This window comes from Antrostomus carolinensis, unplaced genomic scaffold (genome assembly GCF_000700745.2).
Source record: "Antrostomus carolinensis isolate BGI_N321 unplaced genomic scaffold, ASM70074v2 scaffold13995, whole genome shotgun sequence".
Taxonomy (NCBI): domain Eukaryota; kingdom Metazoa; phylum Chordata; class Aves; order Caprimulgiformes; family Caprimulgidae; genus Antrostomus; species Antrostomus carolinensis.
The window spans coordinates 40,633-54,837 of record NW_010318505.1 but is presented as its reverse complement, the minus strand read 5'-3'; the positions used below and the strand labels follow the sequence as shown (position 1 = coordinate 54,837).

The following is a 14,205-nucleotide window of genomic DNA, read 5'->3' as shown; positions in this document are numbered from 1 at the left end:
ACACTTCTGCCAAAATTGCATCATGCAAGGGGTCTGCTTGTGAAATGACAGTGTTTCTCAGGCAGAGTGGTGGTTTTGCATGTCAACAATAACTGGAATTGTAGAAATCAGGTAGCTTGGGGCTCCCTGTCCTGAGTGAATTTTAGAGGACTTTATAGTTGATGTCGTCTGCCCTGACATGGTCTCTTCCTGTGCTTCTGTCCTTGCCCAGCACCTTGAGGAAACATTTGGTGACTCTTGCAACAGGGGACAATTAAAACTTTATAATTTTTTTTTTGCTTCAAAGGGATAGGAAGAGTTTAATAGTATTCCATCAGTTGCTAGTCAAATATTGTGCCTAATGTGTTTTTTTTTAAATTATTAATATACTGTAAAATTGATAGATAATTTTAACTTGCCTGTGTTGTGAAAATAACCTTTTTTAAAAGTGGAGCCTGTGTGGTGGCAACGTCAGCTAGCTGCACTGATGATGTACTATTTCTTCATGCTCTCCAGGAATAGTAAGAATTGACTGTTTCACAATTGCTGAAATAAAATAAACCAATATAAACTGGAGAGAGAGATTATATTGACAACGCTGGGCTCCAGACCATGCTTGACTGCAGTTCCCCTGTGGCTACATCAGCTTATCGACCTGTCGGCTCTCTGTCCATTTTATGTGAGTCAGAAGCCAGGGCAGTTTATTGGAGACCGTGGTCCAAAGCTCAGGCTCTCCTATGTCATCGTCAGGCAGGATTGTTATTTTAGGGAGAGAAAATTGTTGAAGGGTATAGTGACTTATTTCTTGTAAAATCATCAATTCCTCCTGCATAATTCACAGCCTGTTTGAACTCTAAGTGTTGTTCTCAGTTGTTCAAAACATCGTAACTTCTTTTTAAATTCATCTTGGTGTTCTCAGCTCTGCAAACTCACATTTGAATAATGTTTTAATTGTATTTTCCTTCGTGTTTTCCAATTGGAAAATGAGAACTTAAGCCTGTTGATTTCAGCTTCAGATTTTCAAAAATGTCATCCCACCTTGGCTGTGAGGGGTGACATTGCTGGTGCTTTCTAGAGCTTTGCTGTCAAATAGTTTATCAACCATAGCTCAACCCTGGAAACAGAAATGATGGTAAGAGGAGACTATTAAATTATAATAGTCCACTGTTGTGTCTTATGATTATAGGTTAACTTTAAATAATGAAAACACTTCTTTGAAAGAGTAGACTGCTGGGCTGTCTAGCAGTCACATGTAGTTTTCACAGCTTGTACTGTAGCTAAAGGGAGAAGGTGTGCATGCATGTGTTTAAAGACTGCAGAAGGAACCCTTTCTGAATATAGGTGATATAAGTTAAATGCTGAACAGAATTTCTGAATGAGGTTTAGGTTTTTTTTAATTACCTTTCTGTCACGTAAACTATTAGATGTCAGAGTTCATAGGGTCTGCTAATAATTGGGCAAAAAAGCCAAATCGTGTTAAAAAGGTCCTTGGACATTAGTAGTTTGAAGTACTCTGGGATTAATCTGTAGTTTAAAGGAAATCTACAGCTTTTACTTTTTAAAAAATATAATCTGCTACACTGATTTTTCAAATACATTCTCACCTCCCACTCTCTCCTGTCCTCCTCCACTTCCCTCTCCCCCAAAAACCCCTAGCAATGATTAGAAAATTTCAGGTAACTTCTCAGAATTTAGAGGATAAAATCAACACGTTTTGATTGGCATTATAATAAGTTTGTCTGTCACTGGTACTGGCATGGGACTTTTCTCTGCCTTGCACACCATTGTGTTTCCTCGCATTGTTCCCAGTAATTACTGGGATGCGTAGGAAAACATGGAGGCATGCAGCTGACAAATAGCTTTGGAAAAGATTGTTCTCGTTACAGGTAGGTGAGAAAAGACAAATCATTCAGTCTTAACACAACTCTGGGTAAGTTTTGGGTAGGGAAGAAATGAAATGCAATCGAGGGAAGCGCAGTGAGTTCTCTTCTCCACCCCGCTGGCTCGTACCTGGCACAGGACTGCAGTTGAGCTGGTGGGGTCTTCCTGGGAGCACAGGGGGAGCGAAGACTTCTCCTAAAATGCAGTCTTATGCTGCCTGCACAAAACATTGTGAACAAAGGCTTACTAAAGACAGTATCCTCTGATTGATGGCAGATTTCCCTGCTGAATTACATTACTTCTTGAAGTATTTTTAACTTCCTACTAATAAAAGATGGATAACTTGGTTTAAATGCAAAAAACTTATAAATAATATGTTAGTATAAGGAAGAGGAACTAGGGCAGAAGGAAAATGTATTTTTTGGAATGCTGCTTTTTTTTTTTTTTTCCTTAGATCAGAACTTTGACTGTCAGGTTTGGGATAGTTTTATAATGCTGTATGCAAAAACTAAATGGGTTTTATACATTAGCCTTGTTAATGTATCGCTGAATAATATTTTATGTATGTTCAGAGGAAGTGAACATAATATATTGACTAGAATTTACTGTCAAGATGGTGGTGTCATATTTTGGTGGCAGAAAAAGCAAGGAAGGTCGATATGACTTTCCTTATGTTTAAAAGAGGAGTTCCAATCTATAAGGTTTTTCTCTGTATGGCTTTCTCATTTTTCCCCTACCCTTTTTTTGCTTATTTCAGAAGAGCTCAAAGAAAAAAACTGAGTAAGAATTACATGATATAACTTACTGATGAGCATGTTTTAATATTTTGTTGCAGAAGGACTCCATGAAAGATGACAGAAGAAGTTATTGTTATTGCAAAGTGGGATTACACTGCACAGCAGGACCAAGAACTTGACATCAAGAAAAATGAGCGTCTTTGGCTATTAGATGATTCTAAGACATGGTGGAGGGTAAGAAACGCGGCCAACAAAACGGGATATGTGCCATCAAATTATGTGGAGCGAAAAAACAGCTTGAAGAAAGGTTCTCTGGTTAAAAATCTAAAAGACACATTGGGTAAGTCCTTTTGTATTTTGGAAGAAGTTTAGTAGACTTGATGGGTTTCACATTGGGATTGTAATGTGGATATAAATAGTTTTTAACATGCTTGTTTGGATTTTTTTAATCCTTAGTTTGGGTTGACATGGTGTATGGTCGAGGGAGGGAGAGAGAGAGTGGGGGGAGAATCATGTGAAAAAATCTGTAACAGGTTTTCTTGCATCGCATCCAGGAGAATAAGATGTTATTTTTGTTCCAGTTTGTCAGAGGTTGTGTATTTTCAGTGGCTGAAGAGCTGTGTTTTCATTGAGATATCAGTTGCTGAATCCTCTCGTTTCACGCCAAGTCTTCTCACACAGAAATAGAAGGATATAGACTGGATTGTTCCACATAGCTATCATAGCAAAGCTAAATCGCTTTATGAATGGGATTATAGGATGTGGCTATATGCAGTGTCAGGGGTTAAGTTTCTGTGGTCCAAGATGTTCCTTCTGCTTCCAAGTCTTTAATGTGTGCTCTGTTTTATACTTGGATGTAGATTATTTACAACAGTGTATCGTATGTATAAAATAATATACCTTTGAAAAATTTTGACTGATTTTTGAAGGGATTTATTTGGAAGCCAGGTAAAATGGATATTTTAAAAATTATTTTTAATATTATTCTTAATGACTGATTCAATTACTAAAAAATAAAGGGCTTTGCCTATGGCTAGAAAAGGTTAAACATAGCGATACGTGATCATTTTACGTATAGAGGCAAAAAAAAGCCTACCAGTGGTACTTTGGGATGTAATGAATAAAACAAACAGATACGCACCTGGAGGTGTTTTGAGGTTATTTTTTCCTTGTGTTTCGGTTTTTGCCTGTGTTTTGTGAAGTCTTACATAGGGCAAACTTACTCTGTTGCAGTTTGCTGTAGAAAATACTGACTCTTCAACAGAAAAATGAGAATTTGGGGTCGGACTTGTTATTAAAGCAAAAAGGTTCACTTAAAAAAAACATGGCAATAGCCTGGTAGGTTTATCAAAGGTGTCCTGTGCTAGGGTTGTATCTAAGAAGTAGATTTCTTGGTCATTACTGTGTCCTCTGTTGCTGAGGTGCAATCAAGTACATGGACATTGAGGACTACAGGACAAGTGGCAGGCTAGCAAAGTTATCACAAGATTTACCATGGTAATATTTAAAACAATAGGCTTTTCTAATATACTCATTACCATGACAGGAAATGTGATTATGCCTTTTCAAAGATTTGTATAAAGAATAGACTCCGACATCAATTAACTAGTTAAAATCAAAATCCCCATTGTGACTTTAAGCTTCTATTATAAGGGTTTCTGTTGTTTAAAATATACATATTTTGGCTAAAAGATACTTAATGAAAAGTTTGCATTTCTTTTGTGGTAATATATCAAGTGTTTGTGTAAAATGTGGACAGTATTTACTTGATGTAAACAAACACATTTTTATTTATATGCAACAGAAATGTGTTTAAGTGAAGGAGCAAAAACGTGTCCTAGCATATATGCGTGTTTACTTCCTTGATCTTAACAAATCTGCGTGCTGCAGGGTGCTTCGCTTCGCTGTGGTGGCGACCGATGAAACGCTGTGAGAACAAAGCTTGGTGCTTTCATGGCTGAGCCTTTGCTAGTGTCACATCTTCCAAACCCCAGCCCTTTGCACGCACGTACGTGGGTTTTTAAGTTCTGCAGGACCGTTATTACAATCTACTGCTTCCCCTATACCTTTTCTGCTAATTTTCTCTTATTTGTTCAGCTGAGGCAGAAAATGCCCTGTGGTGGAGCCTAGCTTTTTTTTGCAGTGACCACATGTACCTGCTAAGCATCCAGCGTGCAAAGCACCTCTCATGCTCTTTTCTGCTTGTTTATCATGTGATGGTAAGAAACTCCCTAAGCGATACCTCACCCACAAGTTGGCTCAGGATATTCTTGACAACCCCCTAAGACACTTGGTGCTTAAGAGTATTATTTTTTATAGTTTAAGGGCTGTGAGCTGCTTAGCATAATGAAACGTATGTCTGTGCTATGCAGAGACATACATCTGTACAGACAAAATCTGTACAATTTTCTTTTTACTTTTCCTGAATCAGAGTCCTCCACTGGACTATAGTCTTGAAGCCTTGCTTGCCTTGCCGTGCAGTAGGTTCCCATTCAGAAGGAGAGCGTGTCTCCTTCCTTAGAGATTCTGAGCAGCCATCAAGCCTGCACTTTTTTTTTTTTTAAACAAAGGCTTGCAAATTGCAAGGCTGATGCTTGATCTAGTTAAACAGCTTTTGAAAGTTTTGCTGTGCCCAGTGAAACAAGTGCTGAGTTCTTGTTGTAGAAATACGTCTAATGTCGCACCAAACATCTGTCTCTTAAGATCACAAGAAAATTCACATTAAAATACCCGCTAACCCAGCACAGATGGGAATGGCGATCAGGAGTATTAGTCCTTAAACTAAATCTGTTTCAAACTTTTATCCTGAAGCTATTACCAAAATATCAGGTACTGAACTAAAAAAAAAAAAAAAAAAAAGAAGTAATAGTCAGTCAGTAATTAAACATAAGTTTTGTGAAATCTCAGGAGAGAAACAGCAGGCGCTCAGCTGCTTCCAGTGACAGGGCCAGCAGGCTTTAGAGAGGGACCCTCTGATGTACCTGGACCCACCTGTCATACCTGTGGTGCTCCAGCAAATGGTTGCTCCTGTGGAAATGCGCTTTTCCCTACCTCTTCCTTAATCACTTACATTTCCTTGTGTTCAAACATATTTCATCTGCAAGCACTGACATTGCACAAGTGATGAGTGTGTTGTCTATGTGATTGCCCGTAGCTATCTGCCACGCTCATGCTTATTCACAGTAATTACCAGTGGCTGATTTATATTTACTTCCAGATATTCAATAAATATGAAAAGTGCCAGCCATAGTTCAAATTGTGGCAGACCCCATAAGAGCTATTACTATTTAATTAATAGTCCCCATAGTTGGCTGTTGAGGATGCATCATCTAAATAGTTCTTAATCCATGTAGTCTGTGTTCTAACGAAAGTTTATGGTATCAGTTAATACATCAGCAGCTTCTACATAAAAGGCCGAATACACCACAAAAGCTTACTGCCTTCACAAGGTTGCCTTTATCAGGAAAACCTTTAATCTCATCAGAGAATGAAGTCATGCCTCTTTGATGCTGAAAACTAATTTTCCCAAAACTCTGTTGACTGTCATTAATTGAATCTCAGACCTTGAATACTTTATTAATAGAATCTCATCAGCTTTTCCATTGTTTGGCTTGGGGCTGGTGGAAGGTTAATGGGTATGTGGGTACCTGGAACACACAGCTTTATGGTTTAAAACATCAGCCTGTTTTCAGCAGTGTGTCGAGGCTTCTGGAATTTCCATTAAATTTCATCATTTTTGTAAAAGAACATCAGCAAATAAAAAGTTTTCAGAGACAGCTCTTTTAAATGTGTCAGGTGCATACTAAAAAAAATGCTGATTGACACTCGTTTAGCGTATGTTCATTAAATCAGTTACTTGTGGACTGAAAAACAGCTCACCTCAAATCTCAAATGACCGCCAGGAGCTTCTGAAGAGACACTTTGGATCATCCTACGTATTTTTACAAAACAGTAGCCTTTTCTGCACCATTCACTTTGTCTTTCCCCTTCTAAGGGCTTACTCCATTATACTGTTTACTTTTAGTTCTGTCATCAAGGAATTTTTCCAAAACTTTTAGCTTTCCTTAAGTGACTCGGAGACATTTCAAGACTTGCAGTTTTTCTATTGAAGGCTGTCTGTTTTTATTATTTTTGTTTGATATACATTAGTTCTGTGTTCTTAAATCTTTATTCAGTGAAATCTAATGGATACATAGCTACAACGGCCTGGTTTTAATTATGGAAATATAGTGTATAGGCCACCTATTAATTATTTTAGATGATTCATCTTCTCATTCCCTTTTTTGTCTTAACTGAGTGATAACTGCGAGTAAAAAGTTAATGGCAATTTAGCCATTTCCAATTACTGTCTTCTGTTTGCTCATATCGAGTGAAATCTGGTAATTATTACTGTTCTTAAGGCAAAAGCCAGCTTCCAGGCTAGTGATTAAAATTTAATCTTCATTCATTATAATGAAGTTTAAAATAGTTTCCTTGTACAGTATTTCTTTTGTGGGGAGGGTATTTTTTTTAATACATTTCAGTGAAGTCTTACCAAGCAAGAGACCTCTAGCATGCATCCTCCAAACTGTAATTTTGTGTAATGTAATTCTTCCCATGTGCTGGGGGTGGGAAGGAATTCCCATACCCATTTGGATCGAGTGGGTGTTTGCTGGCACCACCCCCAGAGCTGCCTCTGAGTGTGACTCTATGGGTTTCCCCTTCTGCAGCAAAGATGATCTCTACTGGAGATGGCTCATCTCTGTCATGCCAAACAGAAACCTTATCTGAAGGAAGCAAAAATAATTAAGAAGTCAGTTGTTTGTGTAATCAAAATAAAACATCTACATTTTTTCCATCCCTTTGCAAGTAATTTTCCTGGCAACAGCACAACTCCCCAGGCAGCAGCGTGCCACAGATGGATGATGTGTGTGAACCAGCAGTAGGGTGTCATTTGCATGGGAATCCAGTTTTCTGAATGTTCCTGCTTTTGCTTCACAGCCAGCACTGCATCATAGGGATTTCTTAAAGGTGTCCAGTCTTGCTCCCTTCAGTGAACAACCACGAAAGAAACCTTGAAGACATTTCCGTTCAGTTCTTGGTGTGAGTTTTTGAACAGATGGCCAGCAAAAGAAAGAAGGTTTATAAAAAGGTATTGAAAGAGAGATTGGACATCAAGAATACAGGATATGCGTTTGCAAAATGCGTAGGAACAGTAGAAACACTAGAGATGAGTGTTACAGTAATCTCTGTAACATTTCACAGAGATGTTTAAGTTGCATGAGACTCTTCAAATGACTTCTTTATTAAGCTTCTGCAAATCATCAAAACATTTCAGTAACTTTTTAGTTTTAATTCACTCAGTGTGCCAGATTTTCACATGGAAAGTAAGACTTGCCAAGTGAAATGTAAAGTATGGAAACCAGTCCTTACTTGCATCGCCGTTCCTCATAACGTTATTGTAGAAGCATTATGAGCATCCAGGAGTATTTCCTGTTTTCGGCAGCCTCCCCGGTGTCTACCTGGGTCAATCTGTAGATCTGTGCAGCAGTTCCTGAGTGCTGTATATACTGTCGCTTCCAGGAATCAACAGTTTTGCATCTCTCCCCTTCTCCCCTCGTTATTTTTATTTATTTATATGAAAAGAGTTTTTTTACTTTTTCACATTTGAGAGCTACTTAATACCCCCTTTATCATGCCTTTCTAGAAATTGCTGGGGAAGTTAGTTAGTTCTTTTTTCTTTAGACAGTTGCTGCTTAGTAACAAGCAGAAAAGCGGAATGGGTCATTTTTTGATGCAATGTTTTCTTTAACATTGGAAAACACTGTTGGTTAAGAGATTTGGTGTACTTCCTTTTTAGATACAAATATTTCAACTTAAATTTAAACTGTTACCATGATATTTTTCCGTAACTCATTCTCCAGATAAGTCATCAGCCTTTAACTTCTGGTGTATGGGTTAGTGGACTTTTGTTTTGGTTTTGAGGATTTTTTCTTTTTTAAAGTATCTTAGTGTCCCAATATCAATAGTTCTGATGTGGTATGTCTACTAGACTTAATTGTACAAGGTGGTATTTTGACATTCATCAAATCACTTCTAAATCTTGTCTTGACTACTGAATTTGATTACTACTGAAGTCTTTTGCTGGTGAAAGTTAGTCATATGACTTGAAATTGCTGTGGGGTTTAACTGAACTTTTTCCAGTTCTTCAGCACCAGTTTTTAAAAGTGTAATCATGAGAAGCACACACAGTAATTCTGGCACAGTCATAGCTGTAAATTGAGTCTTCCATACTCTTTGCTTGATGAATTTGTGTTTGTTTTTCAGCAAACTGCCTTAGCCATCTTAGCTGCAAGATCCAGAAAACACATTAAATGGGTAATATGACCAAGTACTAGTTTGAAAATATTTATCTTAGTTTTTAATTAGTTGTTTTCAATTTTAGTATTTTCTGGACACCATGTGGGTGTAAAATTTACTACAGAATGAAAGAATGATAGAAATGAGAATAAATGTGGTATAATTGTATAGTAAGAACACTGATATGTAGCACAGCCTCTTAAGCTTTGTAGAGCTCGATAATGAAAACAGAACTGCCTTATAAGACAGACAGAAGTTATTTTAATCTCTTCAGAACTTTGAGTTCCCGGTATTGTTGGACTTCCTTGTCACAGACCTGTAAGAAATTTTAGTCTTTCCACTCAAGAGCAGACATTTAATAAATTTGATTTAAAAGAATAAATAACCAACCAACCTTCAGAACTTTCTACAGTATGTAACTCCTTGTCAAATTATTTATTATAGAAAAAGATTTCTAAGAAGGAATGATATTAAGTCTTTTGTTTAGCCAAACGTTTACAGTTAAAATTAACAGCAAAATCCCCGTGTAGGAATTAAACACAAATAAAAGTATTTTTCCTGTGTCACTTTATGGTGCTTTTAAGCTTTCTAGTTTGTCAGAAAATGCGTGCATGACAGCATAGTGGCACATCTGTCATGTCTTTTGGAGGACTAGATGAGGGTAAGTCATCTGTATTTGCACTTTTAAGCAGTTGGTATACTGCTTAAACTGTTGGAATTTAAGTTTTATCTTTACAGAGAGGAAGTAGTTGAAGTTTTTATATACAGCACAAATTCTTGCTCAGTTTCCTAGAATCTGTGTGTTAAAATAGCTTATTCCATGGCTGAATTTGCTCAGCAAAAGCACTTTCTGTGCTGCACTGCATCCTGCTTTTTAATTGGCATTGCTCAAAGTCAGCATGTTTGTTTGTGGGGCAGGGTGGCAACAGTGGTGACTCTTCACCAGTGATGAAATTGAGGAAACGTGGTTTTGTGGCAGTGGGAGAAGCTGATGGGAGCTCTGTTTAGGTGTGGTGTCTTTGGTAGTTTGGGGGGGGTGAGGGGGGGAGAGATAGCTGGAACAGTTTCTTCCGTCTTCCCAGTAATAACAGATCAGTCTGGTTGCATGGATTATCGTAATTAGATGCTAAGAAAGGAGAAATGGGAGATTCTCACAATGATTTCAAAACACAGGGAAGAGATTTCTTCCATTCTCATCTAGAGCACGTGGAGTTAGGAGCTGGCAGTGCCGATGCTACTGGAGTGGTAGCAGATGATTTGTATAATAAGGAATTCAAATGCTTTGCTACTTTCTGGAAACGTGTCTTCCTCATGATCATCATCAAAGCCTAGACTTAGCTTAAGTGGCTATTTTCAGTTCATTGATGGTCTTTGAAGATTTAGAGACATATTCAATAGCAGTATGGAAAATTATACAAGAAGATATTGCTGACACGGTAGGGTTTGCTATCTCACTATCAATTTGATATATACATAATGGCAGAAGGATATATTCATTTTGAATTAGTGTTACTATTATGCATGTTAAAATAGTTACGCAGAGTGCAAAACTCTTGAATTTATGGTCATGGACCTATCATATGCTTGTAAAAATTTAAATAATTATGCATATCAACTATGTCCAGTGAAAGCAGCATTAAAGGAATTGAAGTCTCTGCTTTGTAGAACTAAAATCAGACTTTCTTAAAAAATACCGTGTTATAATTTCTAAGGGAACAATGTGCTTAAGAAGGAAAAAACCTGAAATTGCAGAGCAGACTAATGAAAGAAAAAAAAGAACAAAACAAAAAAACCCCCACCAAAACCAAAATAAAACACAAACTACATGCCTTTTTGTTACCAGAAGCAAAGAAAACTAGTAAATATTCTGGAGAACGCAAGGTACAGAGTTATACTTCTTTTACTACTTGATAAAAGATTTTTTCTACCGGATGTATGCTCCAGGCCCTTTATCTGATCTGAGGTGAAAAGCCAAAAGCAACAGTGAAAGCAGAACCTGCAGCTTGTTTGCAGCGCCTCCAAGCTCCGCTGCTCGCTGCTGGTGGGAGCAGAAGTTTGCCCTGTCTTTGGTTTACAACTGCATGCGTTATATTCTGCTGAAAGTTTGTTTTAAGTTAATTATTTATTAGGGTGGATTATTTAAAGGATTTGCTGCTCCAAGAGTTTGAAACAAGCATATAATGGAAACCATAATGTGTCCTGCCTTTCAGCAGGTTTTTCTAATGTGATGGTTGCGGTAAGATGTTGCAAGGCTGAAGGCGTGAGGAAATCTTGCTGGTTTTAGTCCATGCTGAGTGAATAAATTTGTTATTTGTATTGTATTAGAAGTTTTGTGTAATAGGTACTTCCCTCCCCTCTCCACATATGGGGGGTGTGTGTGTGCTTGGAGGTACAATTTGACATTTACAGATTGCCGAATGAGCCTTTGTTTTAGTCATAGTTATCTTTTGAAAACATAAAAGGATCATCTTAACTCAGTGCAGCTGTACTGGTGTCTTTGGTGATGTTACTTCCCTCAGCTGTCACCTTTGAGGACCCTTCATTTTGCCCCTCTCTTGAGCTAGTTATGTTTCAACATGTAATAGTGTTTGGCCTTAGAGCAAACCCAAAAACTAGATCCCAGAGTAGTTTAATTGTTTCCCACTAGAGTCCCCTCATTGCTGGTAGCTCTTCCTACACTCTGTTCCAGCTGTCGAGGCAGAGCCTTTTGCTCTCTTGGTGTTAAAAGTTTGTCCCTGAACCTTCAGCTCTTTTGATGTTTCATTTTTTTTACATAGGATAAAATCCTTTAAGCAATCTGCTAATTACGTCTCTTCTTCCAAGGCAGTGAAAGTAGAGTATGTTTTTTTACAAAGTAATGTCTTGTGCAGGATTTATTCCGTTGTGTTCCCTTCTGTCCTCCTTTCCCTCAGGTTCCTGGGAGGATTGACGTCTGCTGAAGCAGCAGAACTCAGGCTGCAGTGTGGGTTGCTGCATTGCACCCTGCTGCCTGGGTTGGACCCTTCCCATAAGTGTGAGCTTGAGGGGATGCAGTGACCCCAGTTCTTCAGAAAACATGATCTCTGTGCGCTCTGCATACTGTCCTCTCCCTTTAGCTTCATGTCCTGGTGCATGAAGGTGGTAGCAGAGAAGATACAGTCGACACTAGCTGATTTTGAGGTCTTGCCTGTACCTTGTTTGGTGTGTATAGCTGGGTCACTCTTCTGAAGACCAAACTAAGATGGCCATCAAAAGTCAATAGCCTGGGTATGTACTCTCATTTTCCAAAGAATTCCAGTGATTCAAAGGACGAATGATTTTTCTATATTGAAGTGACAGCGGCTGCTCTTTCTACCATCTTAGCATCATTGGGGAATTCTTCTCACTTAGATGTGGATATTTCCTCCAGTGTGCATCCTTAAATAATTCTTTCAGTATTACTGTATCTTTTTTTTTTTTTTTTTTTTTTTTGAGGCCTTGGGCTGTCTTAACACTTAATCTTCCAGGGTCTTTCAGAGTATTAATTAGTATCTTTTTCTCTGCATGATCCCAGTAGGGCGCCATTGCTTTCTGTTTCTCAGGTTTTTTAAAGATCTGAACAATAGGTGGCCATTCTGTGACATGTTTTCATACCATGCAAACAAAATCTCTAAATTAGCATTCATGCAAAAAAATTGAGCTTTGTCTTAGAAGTACAAGAGAAGATTTGCTTCCTTTTTCTGAGTTTCAGAAACGTTTTGTTTTGTGGAGTGCATCCATAAAGCAGGAATTGAGATGTGTGCGATATATGCAGGCACCCAGCATAAACCTGCTATGTGAGAGAAAATGCCCACCTCTCTTGTTTTTAAGGAGGAGAGTTCCAGGGGCAGAGGTGGCTTTCTTTGAGAGTCACTTCAATGGTAAATGTGATTGCTTACCAACAAGTAGTTTTTGTTGACTCAGCAAACAGTTTTGGAGAGGCACCACTCTTAACGTGCATGGGTGGTCAGGTTGACCAGGTGGACGTTCAAGGGTGCTGTTTCTACTAGGTGGCTGTTTGTAGTTGTATTTTGCAGAAAATTTATTTAGGACTTTGGCTGTAGACTGTCTAAACTATACACAGTTGTTGCCATCACTCCTTTTTAGCAGTATTTGGGATCTTGTATCTGAAAGAAAACAAAGTGAAAGAAAGAAAGAAAGGGAAAATATATTTTGATGTAGTGAAAATGCCATTTTTCTTATACATGGGCTCTAGCAATTTATAAACCCGTAAGGTTTTTTTTAATGCTCATTCAGGATGTTGTTCTCCAGAACAGGAGCTAAATTTATTACTATATTACTTACTAATTCATTGTAGAGTTTTAACTACAGAAGAAATTGTTGTAGTTTGTGTGTGAGTTGTGAGGTTTTGTGCTCTGGCTGTGAGGGCCAAACCTCAGAGGAGAAGGACTGTTCTGTTGAGTAAGCCATTTTCCCGTTACTTCCCCTTCAGTGATGGGAGATGCGTTATTGTGTATGTAGTTAGTTGCAAATGACCTTGGAGCCCTTGATTAATGAAGCTATGGCCATTGCAATTCAGAGAGGAAGTCAGTAAAGAAAAGGTGGTATTTACTTCGCTTTCCCTTTCTAAAAAGAGCTTTGAATAAAATGGCAGCATCTATGACAGACTTCTAAGGAGTTCTGAGGTTTTCAAAGAAAAAAGTAATAACTTGGATTTTCTTGTAACATGGTATTTATTGTTTGAAAACATTAGTATAGCATTGTCATTCTGACCTTAGGGTAGAGTTACTAATCATGCTTGGTGTTGGTATGGGCCAGCTGGAATAAAATGCTATAACCTCAGAGTAGCTGCCCATGTTTCCAGAGGGACTGTCTTGAGCTTTTTGATGCCGAGAGGTTGACCTTTAGTCAGTATTTGCATCATTGCCTCTTAATGCATTTCTTTGAGTTGAGGGGCTGTATAATTACTGCTTTGTAATTTACTGTTCCAGTTTGGGGCTGATAATCTGTATTTGTAACACCTGTTAAGCCTTTAATTTTATGTAGAGAACTGAGAGCAAATTTGAGCAAACAAGAAGCAAAAAGGCCAAGTTAGTGCTATAATCACCTGTATCCAAAATAGAATGATTGTGTCTCACTTGTCTTGAAGAGTCTTTAAATTGAAGGGTCATCATCTTACATTCAGGGTAATCTACTTTGTACTTGCTGTATTATTTATTTTTTACAAAAGAAAAGAATTGAGTGAGTTCATGTTAAGCAAGTTGAATTTGTACCCTGAGCTGTGCACCTCTTATACTTCATATAAATGTGA

At 38.0% G+C, this 14,205-nt stretch overlaps 1 protein-coding gene across 1 annotated transcript in view; it reads left to right on the top strand.

Annotated features, from left to right (window-relative positions):
- Positions 1–2,693: 2,693 nt before the first annotated feature.
- Positions 2,694–14,205, top strand: part of LOC104525705 (cytoplasmic protein NCK2) — a 32,699-nt gene continuing 21,187 nt past the window's right edge. Inside the window, exon 1 of the mRNA XM_010168930.2 lies at positions 2,694–2,937. Within this exon, the coding sequence (XP_010167232.1) occupies positions 2,712–2,937 (226 nt within the window). The 5' untranslated portion in view covers positions 2,694–2,711. The remainder of the gene's footprint in view (positions 2,938–14,205) is intronic.